General features: G+C 38.5%; 1 protein-coding gene across 4 annotated transcripts in view; it reads left to right on the top strand.

Moving 5' to 3' along the window:
• The window catches only part of LOC149180764 (uncharacterized), a 40,612-nt gene that overhangs the window by 14,245 nt on the left and 6,452 nt on the right, over positions 1-19,915 (top strand). For all 4 annotated transcript variants that reach the window (XM_089416282.1, XM_089416284.1, XM_089416281.1 and 1 more), the window contains exons 3-9: positions 15,502-15,590; positions 16,971-17,017; positions 17,176-17,256; positions 17,353-17,518; positions 17,643-17,907; positions 18,052-18,120; positions 18,594-18,716. In XM_089416282.1, the coding sequence (XP_089272408.1) occupies positions 15,502-15,590; positions 16,971-17,017; positions 17,176-17,256; positions 17,353-17,518; positions 17,643-17,907; positions 18,052-18,120; positions 18,594-18,716 (840 nt within the window). The remainder of the gene's footprint in view (positions 1-15,501; positions 15,591-16,970; positions 17,018-17,175; positions 17,257-17,352; positions 17,519-17,642; positions 17,908-18,051; positions 18,121-18,593; positions 18,717-19,915) is intronic.

Consider the following 19,915-nt stretch of genomic DNA (forward strand, 5'->3'; position numbering starts at 1 on the left):
CAATAGTAAAAATGATCAATCAACTCTCAATATGTCTTCAAGATAACCTAGGAGAACTCGGTCTCCAATAGAGGTAGTGGCAACCCAAAATAGTCAAGGTAAGAAGGTCAAAACAACAGTGCATGCTACAATATACTGCAGCCAACCCTAACCAGATAATGCAGTCATAAATGTGCCTTTAAACAGTCAATGCAGACCTGTTCAGCACTTCGGCTAGCCTAGGAGAGGCTGCCCACACAAGGTCGCAGTCAATGGAGGCAATGTGTTGGTCAATACAGGCCTAAACCATTTGCTGCACCTTCCTGCGTCCTTGTTGCCCTAGCTACGTCTTCCTTCAATGCTGCCCTAGCTGCGTCCTTCTCTTTCCATGCTGCTCTCGCTGTGTCCTTCTCTTTCCACGCTGCCCTAGTTGCGTCCTCTCTCCTTCGTATACCCAAGAGACAATGGAAGAGATGAGAGGTAAGATGAGTTGAGATAATGACTCAACCTCTCCTCTATTTATATGCAACGCTGGGCAAGAGTGCCACACACTTAACTGCTGGTCGACCTTGACAATTTGTCAAGTAATTACTAATAAATTCATATCTCCATAAATACTTGTTGGAATTGGATGATCTTTAGATCAATCCTACACCTCTCGACAAGAGGAGTCTAGGAAAAATATCAGCTGCCATAAATGAGGTGACCCACATGGAGTTTGGCCCTAGTTGCCAATTTTAACTGGGGACTTAACCAAATTCTTCATCACCCAACTTATTATCATCACTTGCTGCCCTGCATCAACACTAACATCGACATCCTCAAATTACTACTTCTTGACTTAAACATCCCATTGTAGAAAGCTGCAAGTCTCGCCAAGGAAGCTGATACTCACAAAGCTTCACAAGCATGGGGTAATTAGTGTTAATTTTTCATCAATTGTTCTATGCTGCAACTATTACTTCAACAATATCCAATAGCATCCAATTTAACATTTTCCACTTCTTCAATTAACCAATGAAAGTAGAGCAATAGTAGATAGAACAATTATTCAAATGCACAATGAAAACCACCAAGAGACAAGAAACACAATATTTGGTCAATTACCAAGGAAAAACCCCACTAGCGGGAAACCATTGCAAATCTTCTTCTATTAGATTGTCTTCAAATGTTTAGCAGAGAGAGTACATCATCCAAGAGTCAAAGTCAAACTTTTGACTAACCAATATCCAATATTCAAATATGCCAAACAACTATCCAAATCAGAGACAAAGAAGAGAGATGAAGTTAACAATAGTAAAATCTGATCCTTTTGCAAATTTGTCCTAGTCAACAGCAGTCAACAATAGCAAAGTCAACCCTAACCAGTCAATGGTCAAGGGACAAAATAGTCCTCTAGCAACCAATGTTTTAAAACTCCGACTCTGGTTCGGAAACGGTCGAGGGTCGACTCCGACTCCGACTCGGCTGGTTTGATTTCAATGACTCGGTCATTGTAAAAAATACATTAAATATTTTTTTTTATAAAAAACATAATTTTAAAGATTTTCATTCATGTTTCCAAACACAAAGCTTTAGAATATAGAGAGAAGACAACATATGATCAAAGTAGGCTCATGAATATATCCATTATATCAAAATGGCACCCAGTGCACTATCCAATACAAAGTTCATACTTAGCCACCAATGCCAGGATTCTTTTCTGCCTCAGCCCAAGGACAATCACTAGACTACAACAACAATAATACCAATTCTCTACAACCAATCATAGCTTCCCAAATGATAAGCTAATGAACTGATCAACAGATGTCTTCAAATTTGTGCCTTTGCTACAGGACGACCTGTCTCAAGGAATCTGCCCCTACTGAAGTCTTAAAACCCTTGATTTTATTCTGGTCAAGCTCTAGAACAATCAGAGGTAAATATGTATCTATTAGTCCATTGCTAGAATGTTTGCCTTTTTAGAAACATTGTATGGTTCAATGCATTGTTTCAGTTTTCTAATTCATGCCACTAGGATAACCATACTTTGGCCTTGTAATTTTCAAAACTTTCTCACAGTGATAGATTACTTTAGGTCTATAAATATGCAATAAACAACAACCCAACCGTTGATATGTAGGAGGCAGAACAACTTTTGACAAATGTGCTTCTGGATCTTTTTCAAAGAGCCGAGTCCACTGGGTTGTTATTGAGCCGACTGAGTTGATGACTAGCTCAACTGGTCGAGTAACAACCTGGCCATCCATTCTGTTTCGGCCATTGAGCTGACTTGGCTAGGCATTGGCTCGGTCTGGTTGGTCGAGTTGGAGTCGACTCGGTCGTTTCTTAAAACGATGCTAGCAACTCGCTCAAGGGAAGTCAAATTTGGCCTCAAAAGCTGGTCAAGTCACCCCAAAACAGTCCCAAAATAGTTAGTCAAACTTGGTCAAAGTATGCACTTCTTGCTGCGGTCAAACTTGGGGTCATCCCTGAAGTCAACACTGGTCAACCAGCTCAAATTTCATCAATCTTTGTGACCTCCAATGTGGCCTAGAGAAATAGAAAAATTCCACCAAAAAACGCAGTCAAAGGAGGTCAAATACACCTTAAGTCAATGTTGGTCAACACCTTGCAGTAAGTTTGGAATTCGGCCAATTTGAAACAACCACATGTCCCTTCGCACGTGAGAGAGATTCCTTCCAATTTTGAGCTGTACGAACCAATAGAACGAGGAGAGAGAAGATATGTTGTGAGTTGATGAGGTGCTAAATTAGGTGGACTCAACTTGTATTTATATGCAACTTGAGTGGTGTGCCATTTTGTCCATGATGATGTGTCATTTGACCCCTGACCTTGACGATTCCTATTTGTGGGCTTGACCTCAAATATCCACTTTTCCTTATTTGAATTGAGTGCTTTAAAAGTCAATTTTGGTCCTCTCGAAAAGAGGAATTCAATGCAATGATTTTCTCCATCAAATGAGTTGTCCAAAGTGGAATTTGGCTCTAGTTGCACAATTTAACACTCCCTCTCAACTAGGGAGAGTCCACCTGCCAATATCTGACCATCAATCATCTTGCCATCTTGTCATCATGTACCATCTCTGCTTGTCCCCGCTGATCTCATGCTGAACATTCTCGAATCTAAAGAAGAAGAATTGCTATAGGGGAGCTCCAACTACCACCCTATCTCTATCACCATCGGGGAGACTCTGCTACCACACAGAATCATCATCATCACCATCAGGGAGCCATAGCAACCACCTAGAACTAAAGACAATGGGCGAGATCAACCTACCCCAATGTGTAGGTATTACACTCTATCCCAAAGTCCTTGACAATAGGTGAGATCAACTTACCAAAGGTAAGGATCACCCTCTACCCTATTGTCCTTGATCATCTATCTTAACCCTAAAGGGTCAGATGGTAGAACATTTGCATCCACCAACTTGGGGGAGATCCACCTACTGCAAGGGTTAGGGATCACTAGTCCCTCAACGCATTGGCCACATGGGAGAGGTTATCCAACAGAGTGGGCAGGACGCTAACTGGTGCATACGCTGACTAGGGGAGATCGCAGGTCTCAACATCCTATCGATCAGATGTCTCTCATCCCCAGGAGCCCTATAGCTCCATTCCTCACCCTTGGAGCTCAACTAGGGGTGAGGGGGGGGGAAGAGCACTCCTTAGTGTTTTTGATAAGCCTAGACCCTTATTCGAAAGGGTCATCTCAACCAATCCAAGCTGCTCTTTGAAGACCAAGAACTTCCCTTTCGGCAAAGCCTTGGTGAGGATATCGACTATCTGTTCATATGTCGAAATGTGGAGTCGTCTCACGGCTCCTCTCTACACCATGTCTCAGATGTAATGATGCTTGATCCAACGTTGCACGAATCGAGGATGTTTTTTGGAAGCGAGGACGCGAAAGTGTCATTTCCCAAAAATCTAGGAAGTGAAGTGTCTCGGAAGCATCTACTATATATATATATATATATATATATATTTGCATTTATATTAAAAAACATCCAAATACCAAACTAGTTGTAGAAGACATGAAAACATGCATATTTTAACATAAATCAAGATAGATATGACATCCATTGTACATCAATGATTAATTATTCCAGCATCAACCATCTACAATCTAAATTCCTCCTCTTGTCTAGCCTTTGCCTCTACTTCAATTCTATAGGGATTTTAGTCAACATTGCCTACTTTTGATCAAACAACTTAATCCAAGCCTTATAATATGGTAGAGAAAGCTTAACATGCTTGATTAATGATTTTGACTTGAGTGAAGGGCACATAATTGCTAAGGCCATGATAAAGGAGTTCAACAATCAATAACACCAACCCTGGGGTACATATAGGGCTTGGTGCTCTTGATTAAATGCCAATCACATGCTCGTCATACACGATATAATCCAATGAAATGCCACAATCCAATTAATCCTGAAAATTATTAAGTTTGCTGAATTTTGAATGGGATATGAAATTCTATTTTCTCCATATGAAGTCTGATGAGGTTGGAACCACTCTCAAACATCATGGGTCATTTCATGGTAATGTTAAAAATTTAAGTAAAAGGATGGAAATGAAAGATAAAGGAGAATGTTACTTTTACTTAAAGAATTTAACATTACCATTAGGGAGCATCTAGGAAGCGTCTAGGGAGCATCAAGGGGCACCTTGGGAGTATTCAGAAAGTGTAGTTCCTCACATAACAATTCGAAATTTCCAAAAAAACAAAAAAAGCCTTGAGGCATTGTCCTTCTCTCGGATCCGCTCGCGATCTACAATGGATACACACCCAAACCTCCACAGATCCACACTCGATCCTTTCCGGATCCACGGATCGGGCCCCCACGGATCCAATGTTCCAAGAAATTCTAAAAAAAGGCAGAACCGCGGATCTGATTTTTTGATTTGCGGTTCCACCGAAGGATTGGTGGCGGATCCGTACCGGGACGCGAATCTGCTTTCAGATCCTTGGGGGGGGGACAGTTCCTGCAATAGTGGCTGGATCTCTATATGCTTTGGACTTGTTGTGGAACAAAGGATTCTTTGACAAACAAATCCCACTCTTCTTGTCATAATAGATAATTGTTGTGTCGAGAACTTGCTCAAATAGCTCTCCAAAGAGCTTCCTCAACCAAACTGCTTCTTAACTCGCCAAGTTGGCTGCAATATAGTCGGCCTCAACAGTGCTAAGGGCTACATATTCCAACTTCCTTCTCATCCACGATATCATGGCAAATCCCAGTCTAAAACATCATCCAGAAGTACCCTTTTTGTTAACAACACTACCAACCCAATCCGCATCTGTATATCAATGTAGTCTAACATCTCCAACAATATATCTTAGTCTAAGGTTAATAATCCCATGTAGACATCTCGATTCTCAATACATGCTTGGCAACAACCCAATGTACACGGTGAGGCTCAGTCGTAAATTGGCTCAAAGTGTTAACTGCAAAGCATATGTCGGGGCAGCGATTCCCTAGGCACATCAAAGCACCAATCAATTTTCTATACTCAAAGGGGTTTGTTAGGTCCGGTCTTGCAACCTCTCCACACAACTTCTTAAAATGCATCTCCATAGGTGTATGCAAAGACTTGCACTCAACCATGCCAAATCTCTGTAGCAATTTCACAACATATTTTCCTTGTGAAAGGAAAATCTTGCTAGGCTTTTGCCATACTTTAGTCCCAGGAAATAGTGCATTAAACCAAGGTCTTTCATCTTGAATTCGGAGGCCAACTCCCTCTTACGTTTTAGAATGAGAGGGTCTGCACCTGTCAAGAATAAGTCATCAACATATAATTCCAAAATGAGAGGCATACCTTGGATCGTTTTGAAGTACAAGTTCAGATCAACATTGCTCCTTGTGAATCCCAGCTTCATCAAGTAAATGTCGATACGAGCATACCAAGCACGAGGGGCTTGCTTCAATCCATAGAGAGCTTTCTTCAAGTGACATACATGGGTCTTCTTGTCATAAACTTCAAATCATGGAGGTTGTTCAACATACACTTCTTCTTTAAGTAAACCATGTAAGAAAGTAGTCTTCACATCCATTTGATGAAGAGTCCACCCTTGACTTGCAACAAGGGCTACTATCGAACAAATGGTTGCATATCTGGCCAACAGAGCAAATATATCATCAAAATCTTCTACCTACTTTTGGGAGAATCCACGGACTAAGAACCTTGCTTTGTATTTTTCAATGCTTCCATCAACCCCATGCTTGATCTTATAGAGCCATTTGGAGGTTACCACAAATCTTCCCTCGGTCTTGGCACGACATCTCATTTGCCATTTTTCATAATAGACTCATTCTTTGGTCATTGCATCCTTCCAAACTTATTCCTTTATGACTTCTTCAAAGGTACTAGGTTAAGCTTGAATCATATTGCTCATAGCTACAACATATGTTTGGTACCTGCATGGCTTCTTGCTTTCCCTCAAAGTGCCACAAGCAACAACATGTTTCTCGACATCTTGTAGTGTATCTTTTGTTGGGAAATCTAGGGCAGCTAGATTATTTGATTTCTCTTTCTTTGATAACTGCTTGTAATGCATTTTTACTTAATTAGCTTCTTCTTTCACTTCATTATGATTAGTGTTCTTATCATCAAACAACTACCAAACAGTAAAGAACAATGGGACAAGAAGACACAAGATATATGCTATTAGTCAAGGCCAAAACCTCTCCTTATGAGAGGAAAACCCACAATAATTATTCTCTTCTTATAGAACTTCAAATGACGAATTCCAAGATCTATGACCCTTGACCAAGATCCCTCCAAGACCAAGTCAAACCTTTCTTGGATGAACTTCTCTTCCACAAAGTCAATGATAGTCAAACTAGCCTTCCAACAATTGCTTGCTTCCTCTTTGACCCCAATTTCAGACTCGTATTTTTGACTGTGATTCTCGACCCTTCTGCAACAACCTTAACTCACAAGTGTGACAAGAATATGGTAGAAATGGTCTCTTTTTCTCCTTCGCTTCGACAGAAATTCTGTCTCCAACAATTTGACTTGTATATGAGACTGATATTACCCCAAAACTCGGTTTCTTGTAGTGACTGCAATTTGGTCTACTTGCAATAATTGATGCCCTAATATTTCACATGTGTGGGAGGAATTGTAGCTCAAAAGCTTTAGATTTTGGTGTCCTTGCTTCTCATTGATCTTCATTCCTTTCTTAAGTCTTCTTGTCCCTCTTTTATCAAACTTGATTGCTTGAGTTGGTCTCTTCAAATGAGGCCCAATCTCTTTTGGTTGGTCTAATAGACTTGTCTGGAAGCTGACTTATCCTTCTTGTAGGCCGACATCTTTCCTTGAAGGTTGACTTGTCTTGGAGGATGTCTTTTGACACTTTGACTTTACAATACATTTCTTTGACATGTTATAATATGCCCACAAGGGTCTTTCATACATGACAATGTATTAATTGACTTCATGACTCTATGACAACCTAGAAGCACTCAATGGGTGCTTGACCTATAATTTTTTTTTTTGCTTGAGTATGAAACCTATGCCTCAAGAATGACAATAATAAATTTATTTTTCTCTTTACATCAAATACATAAAATTATGATTACATATGTCATTATGAAGACTGAACCTAGTTACACTTTTCAACACTCCCTCTTAACTGGGGATGTATTCATAATCCATACATGGTACTTGGACATTCTCAAACTGAAGAATTCTCGTAAGAAAAGTCGAATTGGTAAGCCATCTCATAAGCTACTAATTCAACCTATCTTATTGCATCTCATCATATCAACCAACATTGTCACATAGCAAGGCCTTGATTAACAACGCTGTCTCTCAACAAGATCAGAGCACAATGTTGACAAGAGCAATGACTGATAGACACCATCATCATTGTCTCTCAAGGCACATACCCCACTCAGGTGTTCAAAGGGTATGTCCTTTTAGGACAATTTCTGTCTTGGAATAACACATCCTCAAGGAATTTCCTCTTCAACTACTCTTGCCTATTGGATGCCCTACCACATCCTCAAAGAGTATCGAAATCAATCTCAGATGCTTACCTAATCCTCCATTCTTTTTTCATATCATGAAGACAAGAATGATGTGTCTATCTCTCCCTCTCAACTAGGGATGATATACTTATTCCTATAAAGGAATATACTCAAGCTACCTCTTAACCAGAGACTTGCCCAAGTGCCCTCTTAACTAGGGACTTGATTCCAATAGCAACTATTTGCTCTTTGGTGGAGATCATGGTACTATCAATTGCTAGTAGGGCTCCTCCTTTTGACGTCATGAACTTTAACTTCTTCATCATGGAGCCTTCATCTTCTTAGATCTTCTTCGTAGGGCATCGACCATTCATCACTTTCCTTTCAATGAACCATAATGTTGAACCAATAGTCATGTCATCCTTCTTTTCATTGGAAAGTGATCTTCTTGTCCACATCTGACTTTTCTTCATATAGGTACCTCTTCCAAGTCATGTTTTTTTTTCAGTATCTTCCATCCATTCCCATGAGTACTAGTTGTAGGTGACATCTACAACTCTCTTTTGGTAGCCTTGTTTCAACCCAACTAGATGTTGTTCAAAAATCAAAATGAATATCAAATCAAAGTTACCTTTTATGATGGCCTTTCATCATGACATTTGCTTCTTGCAACATCAACATCTTGCACATTTATAAACACATCTCCAAGACTTTCAATGTCAAGGGTCTTCTTCCTTTATAGACTTTATCAAGGTCTTCATATCTTTCTCTATGGAGATATCATAGTTAATTCTTCTAGTCATCAGATGTTGATTGGTTATCTTACCTTATGTGACAATAGTTGCATATTTCACGAACTCTTCTTACTTTATTCACATATTGCTCCCCCCAGGAACTTCTATACATAGTTCCTTCCTCATATGAACCATGATTGTCAACCACCTTTATTTTCCATATGAGGTCATATTATGTTGATTTCATCTCATCAATATGAAGAAGAGTTCAAGGCATATTATCTACGTGCCTTTAGCTTCATTCTAATGGAAGAGATCCCTTTTCTTTGATCATGCTCATGAGACAGAGCATTCAACCATTCTATCTTCAACCATATGATGACATGATTTTATCTTCCTATTACCAAATATATACATACCTCTTCCTTCATGTGATCATCTAGACTTCCTTCGACAACTTCCTTTGCTTGAAGATGAAAGTACTTCAAACAACTCAACACGTTGCATATCTTCGTTATCATACCTTAGCAGAGGATCCCACACAAGGTGGACCATAGACTATCAGTGAGACATTTGCTTCTTCCAAGTAGAGGTGAACCTTCTCATTAAGATTCTAGTGAAGGTTCTCGATGATCCTCATCCTGCAAATGATCCTTCCTAATGATGATGATGCACGATGATTTCTTTGATTTCTATCATGCTAGATGACATTCTTCGAACCATATATGCTGCTGCTTGCAATGGAGATGCCATGAGCTATTTTCTTTCCATCATGATGACCGCTACAACCATGTAGACTTTTACTTCAACTTTCTTTACAAGCTTTTATGACGATGTCATCTCTATTTCAATTCTAATGCATCTTGATGCTAGTGATGCTTCCCACCATGAATGCTACCTTCTACAAAACTGAAAAGAACTAAGGGAAGGAGATTATCTTCGTCATAGTAGAGATCTTTCACTTCTTCCTTTGATTTCTTATTTTTTTGATTCTTCCATGTCTTTGGTAACATGGGCTTCATTTCTTTCCTTTCTCTTCTTGTTGTCCTTCTTGAGTTTAGGACAATCTCTCTTGAAATGTCCATATTCCTGACATCCATTTCATTGGATCATTGACATATCGATCTTCTTGTTTTTCTGAGGACGAAACTTCCCAAACTTCCCTTTTCTGCTAGCCATGATAGCAAATGCTTGAACTTGTTCATTTGATCCCACATTGCTTTTTGCTTTTAACCTAGTTTCTTCAATGTTACATAATGACCAAAGTTCACTGAATGAGGTGGCTTCCTTTTTTCCATAGATACTTGATACGAAGTTGACCCATTCATCAGGTAGTGCATTGAGCACAACAATGGTCATTTCTTTATCAAAGATTATTTCCCCCAACTCTTGGAGTTGGTCTCTTATTTGTGATACCCTCATAAGGTATGAGGCTATCCCTTCTTCCTTTGATACCTTCATCTTGTATAGCTCGGTTCTCAAAGATATAAATTCTCTTGCAGTGCTTACGGAGAACAATTCTACCAGCTAATCATAGATTTCTTTTGATTTCTCTAATTTTGCCACATAAGGGATGAAGGAATCCTTGATTGATTCTATGAGGATTCTTCGAGCCCTTATTTCCCCTTTCATATATTTCGATAGAACTTGAGCTTCTTCTTGTGGTCGTTTGGTGATTGGACCCTTAACATGTCCAATAACTTCATTCTCTATGAGGATCAGATTTGTCCTTCTCTTCCATGCAATGAAATTTGATGACCTAACCAGTTTATTGCTTTCTTTGCAGAATGAAGTCATTTTGATAATAGATTCAGACATAGGTATAAAGATACTTGTCACGTGAAGATGCTCCTTTGATAATGATATCTTCAACTTGATGCGTTCTTGTTTTAATGATGATTGATGATGTTTGAAGATGATAATACTTCTTCTTCTAGAGATGTCTTTCTTCAAATATACTTGAGATGTGATCCTTTCTTCAAAGAGTGGGAGATCACCTTGATTTCTTTGATGATGATGGTAATGCTTCTTTTTGCTTCCTTGGGATGTAGAAATGTAGAATATGGAGACTTCAAGATGCTCCAAACATGTAGCCCTTCTTTCTTTGAGTGGAGGTAGGGTTCTTCTTGAAAGTAGAGCCCTTTGAGGTCTTCTTGTTGTTTCTTCTAGATGGTATGTTCCTTGTGATGCTCCTTTCTCTTTACATCAAATACATAAAACCATGATTACATATGTAATTATGAATACCGAACCTAGTTACACTTTTCAACATCTTTGAGCCAAAGTGGTCTTTTCGTAGTTGGAGGATCACTTGGAGGAGGCTCCCAAGGGTCCATAGGCTCCATGGGATCATCAACACTATCTTTCTCAGATCTAGGCATAGAAGGACCTTCTAGAATATCCATATCATCACTCTTGTCTACAGGAGGAGGAGCCGGAGGAGGTCCCTTGCTTTCTAAGAGCAACATCTTCATCGAATGTTACATCCTTGCTAATTTCAACATTCCTTTGACCAGAAATATATATTCTAAATGCTTTAGAATCTTCACTATATCTAACAAATGCACCTTGCCTTCTTATAGCTTCCAACTTGTTGCTTTTGTCGTTCGACACATGGAAATATATGGGGCAGCCAAAAATTCGGAGATGACTAATATCGGGCTTGACACCTGTGAATACTTCCTTGGGAGTCTTGTTGTTCAAAGCTTGATGAGGCAACTTGTTTCGAACATATATCGTTGTGTTTGTTCCTTCAGCCGAAAGGAACTTTGGCAACTTTTGATTATGGAGCATGGCTCAGACAACTTCTACAATGGACCTATTCTTTTTCTCAGCCACTCCATTTTGTTCAGGAGTGTAGGGCACAATAGTCTCCTTCTTAATTCCTTCCTTCTTGCAAAAGTCTATAAATTCATTTGAGATGTATTCCTCGCCGTTGTCGTACTTGAAGATCTTTATTTTCTTCCTTGTATGATTTTCAACGAAAGCCTTGAACTCCTTGAATACTTCAAATGCCTTGTTCTCGTGCTTCAAATAATATATCCATGTCTTCCTTGAGAAAGTGTCAATGAATATGATGTAATAGAGATGACCCCCAAGAGAATGCACGAGCATTGGACCACATATATCAGGATCAATGAGATGAAGAATTTCTTTCATCTTGTTTATGTTAGAGGGGAATGGTCCCCTTGTCTTTTTCCAATTGGCACACCCAAGGCATACACCATCATGTTGAGCTTGAACATTGGGGATCCCGGAGACCAACTTCTTCAATTTTGGAAGAGGTTCACAGTGTAGATGGGCCAACCTTCAGTGCCACAACTCGCTTTGATGATTTGTATTATGGACCATAGCTAGAAGGGATCTTCCAGTGACTCTATAGAGTCCCTTAAAAAGAGATCCCAATGTGAAGGCATTTTTCATATAGGATCCAACAGAACAAGTAAATACTTTTCCTTTGATGAATGCAACGCTCATTCCTTTATCCTCCAATGTAGATATCGATACCAAATTCTTCTTCAATCCCGACACATACATCACATCATGAAGCAAAACATATTCCCCAGAGTCCAAATGAAATTTGAAAGAACAATAGCCCTTTACGAGATGAGTGGTGTTGTCACCAAGAATAATTTTCAAATCTGTCTCCTTCTCTACCAAATTAGAGAGAACCTCCTTGAGAAGTGATGAGAGGGCCCACTAGAAACCAGCCAACTATCCCAAGTATCGGGAGGAGATGAACTAGATAATGTGGAAATAAGAATATATATTCAGATTGATGAGTAGCATTACTTTCATACTTGGAGTTTCTTGACCTCTTTGGTGGATGATAGCTATCTTCATGATCATTGGGAGAGTCTCTTCTTCTCCTTTCATTTCTCCTTCCATCTCGTCTATAATCTCTTCTTTCATACAGCCTGTTGTTATTGAAGCCACAGTTGTTGTTGTAGGACCTTGAAGAGTTTCTTCTAGGAGCATCTCTCTTTTCGGGACAATCTCGAGCATAATGATCCTTCCAATGACAATTGTAGCATTCAACATCTCTATCTTGCCTTCTTGAATCCTTGAAATGTCGATTGGATTGAGAAGGCCATCTTGATTTAGATGGCTTTCTCTTTCCTTTCTTCATGTTCTTCTTCTTCCCTTGAGCAACGAAGGCAGTGGGGTCTCCTTCATTTGGCCTTTGAATTCTTCCTCTAGATATCATCAATCTTTCCTCTTGATTGCATAGAGAAAGTAGCTCATCAAAAGAAGGGATCCTTTCCCTATTGTTGATAGGAGTAATGAACATTTCCCATGGTGAAGGAAGGCCACTAAGGGCAGTGATTACCAATTCCCTGTCAGGTATGATTTATTTAGCAGTCTGGAGTTGGTCCCTGATCTCAGTGATTCTTATGAAGAATGATTGCACAGTTTCTCCCTTATGCAACTTAGACTCCTTGAGTTGATTTTTCAATTCCATTATATGGCTCAAATTGTTTACCTCATACATGCCAACAATCTTATTGTACATTTCTTTGGAAGTCTTCAAGGATGAAATATAAACAAGTAATTGATCTCTTAAAGAATCATAATTTTGGTGGTGGTGAAATCTTTCCTTCCATGTATTCCAAGACATCATGCTCATCTAGGGTGACATTGATCTTGGTCTTCCATGCTACAAAGCCAGATGAGTCAGCTAGCTTTTCATTATCCTTGAAATAAGAGCTAGACATCTTTTTTTACCAAAAGATTTTCCCCTTCCAATGAACTACTTAGAAGATGGATGCTCTTGCTCTATGTCTCTTGAGCTTTTCCTCATCTCAACTTTGATACCATGTTAATTTTTCAGCAGTTGTTCTATGCTGCAACTATTACTTCAACAATATCCATTAGCATCCAATTTAACAATTTCCACTTAATTAACCAATGACAGTATAGCAATAGTAGATAGAACAATTATTCAAATGCACAATGAAAGACAGCCAAGAGACAAGAGACACAATATTTGGTCAATGACCAAGGAAAAACCCCACTAGGGGGGAACCAATGCAAATCTTCTTCTATTAGATTGTCTTCAAATGTTTAGCAGAGAGAGTACATCATCAAAGAGTCAAAAGTCAAACTTTTGACCAACCAATATCCAATGTTAATATCCAATATTCAAATATGCCAAACAACTGTCCAAATCAGAGACAAAGGAGAGAGATGAAGTCAACAATAGTCAGATCTGATCCTTCTGCAAATCTGTCCTGGTCAACAGCAGTCAACAGCAGCAAAGTCAACCCTAACCAGTCAATGGTCAAGGGTCAAAACAGTCCTCTAGCAACTCAGTCAAGGGCATTCAAATTCGGCCTCAAAAGCTGGTCAAAGTCACCTCAAAACAGTCCCAAAACAGTCAGTCAAACTTGGTCAAAGTCTGCACTTCTTGCTGCGGTCAAACCTGTGGCCAGCCCTGAAGTCAACTCTGGTCAACTAGCCCAGCTTTAATCGATCTTTGTGCCCTCCAATGCAGCCTAGAGAAACAGAAAATTTCACCCAAAAACGCAGTCACAGGAGGTCAAACACACCCAAGTCAATGCCGGTCAGCACCTTGCAATAAGGCTGAAATTCGGCCAATCTGAAACAGCCACCTGTCCCTTCGCACGTGAGAGAGATTCCTTCCAATTCTGAGCTGTACGAACCAATAGAATGAGGAGAGCAGATATGTTGTGAGTTGATGAGGTGCTAAATGAGAACTCAACTTGTATTTATATGCAATTTGAGGGGTGCCTTTTTGTCCATGATGATGTGTCATTTGACCCAAAGCCTGACCTTGGCAATTTTGTATTTGTGGGCTTGACCTCAAAAATCCACTTTTCCTTATCCAAATTAAGTGTTTCGAAAGTCAATTTTGGTACTCTCGAAATGAGGATTTCAATGCAATGATTATCTCCATCAAATGAGCTGTGCAAAGTGGAAATTGGGCCTAGTTGCCCAATTTAACAATTAGGAATATGAGAGAAGTTAAACTCTTTCTTTTCATATCCTAAGATAAATTTGTTTCTCTTGATATAACGTACACATTTGCAATGGTTTGTGACATATTTGGAATTTAGAATCTAAATTCCAGTTCTCTGTCCAGGTTATTTGGGCGCTTGAAATTCACATGAAAATGATGAAAATTGCAAATCAGGGTTGGCTCAGAAGCATATCTAGCTTGATGCAAAGTTCAAACCTGAAGCACTTTTTGTGAAATACTTGGACCTTTCTGTAAAGTAAAAAACTAGGTACTATTTGAATATCTTCTAATCAAAGTCTTCCAAAGAGTACAGTGTCATTTTAGACTATAGAAAATTAGGATTATGATTAGGTTGTTAGGAACTGGCTTAAAAATTAATATGTAAGTTGCCCAACAAAAATATGGTTGGCGATTTATCTGTATTGCACCAAGTTTTTAGTTTATAGGCAGATAATCAGATAGTCCTTATGCACCATGTCTTTGGAATGGCTGTTGAAGTTAATTTATTTAAAATGTTTAATATGTGTGCAACTTTATATCCATGTTAACTGTGCTCTTTTGTTTTGTAGCTTTGGATGTCTTTATTTGTGATTTATGTTTGAAGTCCAAGTTTTTGCAATATTTCAAGATTTGGACTCTTTGAAATAGCCATTAAAAGTTAACTTACTCAAAATGGTTAATCTGTGTGTAACCTTATATCCATGTTAACTGTGCCCTTTTAATTTGTAACTTTGGGTGTCTTTATTTGAGAACTGTCCGAAGTCCAATGTTTTGCGATATTTCAAGATTTTAAATTTGTATTAATGCTGTTGGATGTGATTTTTCAGGAAACCTTCATCACCTCCTGAATCAGTGGTACTTCACATTGCCAATCTGACTCGAAATGTGAATGAAGGTCATTTAAAAGAAATTTTTTGTGAGTATCGGTCTTGTTCTTATTGCCCAATGTTGCTCTCAAATGACCTTTCAATTGTTGTATTATAATGAGATATGTATTTTCTCTAGATCTTCATGGTAAATTTTAAAGCAGATGTCTATTATTTCTTTTCATAATTTTTAAATGGATCCCTTTGAGCTATTGCAATTAAATTGGCGTCTTGTTCTTATTGCCCAGTGTTGCTCTCAAATGCCCTTTCAAATGTTGTATTATAATGATATATGTATTTGCTCTAGATCTTCATGGTACATTTTAAAGCAGATGTATATTATTTCTTTTCATAATTTTTAAATGGATCCCTTTGAGCTATTGCAATTAAATTGGCCAAAATAGCATGCAAGATGAACCATGAAGTTGTTCTCTTAGTAGCCTGACTATATGCTTTTCTATCATTTCAGTAGTTAGCACATCTCAGGAATATATGGCAATTCTTATGGTTGCTGATTTGTGTAGATTTTGGTTGGCTATGAATTTAATATCTCAGGTTTATTCTTGTTTTTCTTTTACCCCTAGCCATTGCCAATAGGGTTGTATGATTGTATCGCTGTCCCTATCATGGCCATTTGCATTGATAGTTGGAACCGTTTCATTTGTCCTTTTAGACATTAGGTACTGTAGCATTATTATCCTATGGTCATTAACTTTCTACTGCTGTTGTTGTGAATTGCAATCTTTCTTTGAATTGTTACGAGGGTCAGATTTCTAAAATTATTTCAGAATATTAATTCCATGAGGATTTTGAGGATAAACTATCTTTTTGGTTTGCTGTGTATGGTTAGTTATGAGTTTATCTACCTAGGTTTGATTGGTTTCTGTTGAATATGCTGTTATTTTCCCTAGGATGTTTAACTATTACTGTAATTTTCCCTAGAATGTTTTACTATTACTGTCATGGGTTTCTGTTACTGTAAATTTCCCTAGGATGTTATACTGCTATTGTCATGGGATACTGTTACTGTTATTTTCCATATGTTTCTCTTGTTTAAAGCTGGCATTACTTCGACATTATTTGTCTTTGGTAATTCACCATACAAATTTATACTTTAGTGTCTTGCAACATTTCATTGAATCCATTTGGTGGGAAGTCTTGTAAGTCATCATTGTACTTTGCAACTTCAGTTGCGTATCTTGAAAAAAGTTTATCTTGTTGCTGGAAAGAGAAACACTATACATGCTTTGTGTTAAATTGTTTGACAAGAGATCTGAAAGATCATTAGTGTAGAGCCTTGTACAGTGTTTGGGGATGCGTGCATCCTTAATCTATTGCTACCATTTTTGTGTTATCATATGATTTAAAGGCATGTGCGCATATTTCTTTGGGATGGATGCAAGCTCATGGTGGTTTTCTAACATGTGCAGGTAACTTCGGTGAGGTAGTCAATGTGGAACTGTCAATGGATCGAAGTGTAAGTGTTTACTTTAGGATTTCTATTGAATCTGGTGTATGTAGTATGCTTTCTCTGGGATATTTTGTAATGTTGAATATATGACTGTTTTATGCGCCATTGGTTCCAGGTTAATCTTGTTGGGAACATTAAGTAGACTTAACATTATTTTCCTGCAGGTTCAACTGCCTAAGGGATATGGATATGTTGAGTTCAAGACTAGAGCTGATGCTGAAAAAGCCCTACTTTACATGGATGGGGTAAGTGTTATAAATTATTGCAATCATAATGTAATATTGATATATTCTGTATTCTATATCGTTAGTTTATTCTTTGTTTTCATTGTTTGTACTCAGGGCCAGATTGATGGAAATGTTGTCAGTGCACGATTTACACTTCCACCACGTACAAAAGCATCTACACCCCCAAAGGCAGTTGTACTCCCTCCTAAAAGAGAACCTGCAGCGAAGGAGATTGCTGGTCCTGATTCAGAAAAGGGTGAATTAGTACGCCAGAGAGAATGTATGTTGGACTCCTTATTGTGCTGTGTTACTCTAGAGAATGGCTAAATAATTTAAACGTTAAAAGTGAATTTTTGGAAAATTTTGCTTTCTAAGTCACTTCCCGTCTGTTTTACCTTTTTTAGCTCCTCAACCACGACGAAAAGCATCTCCACCACGAAGGAGGTCTCCGATATCACGTCGAGTAGAGTCACCTCCTCGTCACCGGGTGGAGTCACCTCCTCGACGTCGGGTGGAGTCACCTCCACGACGTCGTGTGGATTCTCCCCCTCGGCGACGGCGGGATTCTCCACCTCGGCGAAGAGATTCTCCTCGTCGTCGTCCATCTTCTCCTCCACCTCGCAGGCGTTCTCCATCACTGCCCCCTCGCAGGCATCGATCACCAATCAGGTTAGTATGGTAAAGGTGTCCTATAGCCCATGTTGTTTGTATGTTGAAGATGCCTATGCAATGACTTGAATTAATGATTTGGTTATGTGAAAAATATTGGTTATGTTAAATGTGTGGTGTTGAATGTGTCCCTATTCTTTGTAGAATCTCTCCTCGAAGGGTCAGAGGAAGCCCAGTTGGCCGTAAGCGATCACCAGTTTCTCATAGACGACGGTAAGCAGCTTTTGTGATATTTCTGCAGTGTAAAACTATCAATTTAAATATGGTTTGTAGTTTACTGGTAGCTTTTTTGCACTTATCATTTTTATTTCTTACAAATAGGGGCCGCTTTAAATGAATTATATCAAGGTTACATGCCTGCAATTATAGTTCATATCCGATATTTCTAGATATGCATTTTGTTCGTGATTACCATGCTTCTTTCTTCATCAATATAGACAAGAACCATTGCGATCTTTATGATAGCAATGATGTCATTTTATCTGTTTGTTGTCTTTTTTGAGTTCCATAGCTTTACTAGGTATTGTTTTATGTGGTTGGTATTTATTTCTAGTAATTTTTTTAAATCGCATTGCTTTATGTCAAATAATGTGGGTGAACATTTTATTTGCAAATTAAATTTTCAACATTTTTCATATCGTGATTCAACAAGACAGCTTATCTATTCTAATAAATTGTTGATGCAGCTCTCCTCTTCCAAGACGTGGCCGTACTCCTCCTCGCAGGTCCCCTCCTCTTCACCGGCGCAGTCGTTCACCTGTTCGTAGGCCTATGCGTTCTAAATCAAGATCACTGTCTCCTCCCCGCAGGTAGGTTTTATGTTCTGGACTTGATTTTTTCAATCACAGAATGATTATCATCATTGATCCTGTGGACTTCTATTGGGCCAAATTATATTGATATTAGCTAATTTTCAAATTAAAATAGGGTTAGGTGTGAGTTGAAGTGTATCGTACTTAACATCACTGATTTCAATCCAATGAAACATGTCATGTCAAATATCTCGTATTAAACATGAATTGGTCGACGTTTTGAACCAACTAATGTGGTCCATGATGCATCCTTACTATTTATTCTTTAAGATCGGCTGATTCTTCACCTTGTCCTGAGGATGGACCACATTAGTTGGCTTGAAATGTCGACCCATTCATGATTATGTGATTAATCCGAAAGGCATCTATATACATTATGGATCACAAAAGTCTTAGATCTAACATCTCTTAGTAAAGTCGTCACACAATTCACTACATATGGCTCAAGTAAATTTTGAGAGTCATTCACTGTTGCTCTTGGTCTCTGCATTTGAATTTCTGGCATTGTTCATCTTTAGATATGTGCTTTTATCTAACATCAGTGGTTACAGATTCTGTACTCTATGTATGCCTAGTGGTTACATTTCTGTACTCTATGTATGCCTATATATTGTATTCTACATATTTTTATGCCTGCATTCTCTACGTAGGAACTTGTCATCATGCTTCCCCCCCCAACCAAAATTCTCACCAGTCTTTGGTAAAGATTATTAAAACTAATGAAATAATTACAACCCTATCGTATCTATAGCCCTCAACACCTTATTGTCACCTTATAAAAGCACATCAGGTCAATCCATAACCTTAGGATTGAACTTGTTTGGGAGTGAGCAGCTAGAGATCAACTGTGAGAGACTTAATTGCTGAATCATGAAGATTGGAACTGAACATGTTATTAATAAATATTTCTTTGGTAGTGTGCGTTCAATTAGAAATGCAACGGTCATTGATGAATGTCCCTGATCTCTAGAATGTATCCAGATAGTCTAAAAACAACTTGAGCACTTCTAATACTACAAATAGTACAAACATTCTAGAAACTGTTTTTTTTTTTTTGTGTAAGTTAGAAGATTATATTATAGAACAGAGTATAATACAAAAAAATCTGCCGAAGCAGATCAAGCAGGGATGTACAATAAACGAGAGCTAATCACCTGCTTAGAAGTTGTGACACAAAAGGACCAATAGAAGCCCAC

This window comes from Pinus tabuliformis, chromosome 3_2 (genome assembly GCF_031772625.1).
Source record: "Pinus tabuliformis cultivar Carrire ecotype Pingquan chromosome 3_2, CPIR1, whole genome shotgun sequence".
In the NCBI taxonomy this organism is placed as follows: Eukaryota; Viridiplantae; Streptophyta; class Pinopsida; order Pinales; family Pinaceae; genus Pinus; species Pinus tabuliformis.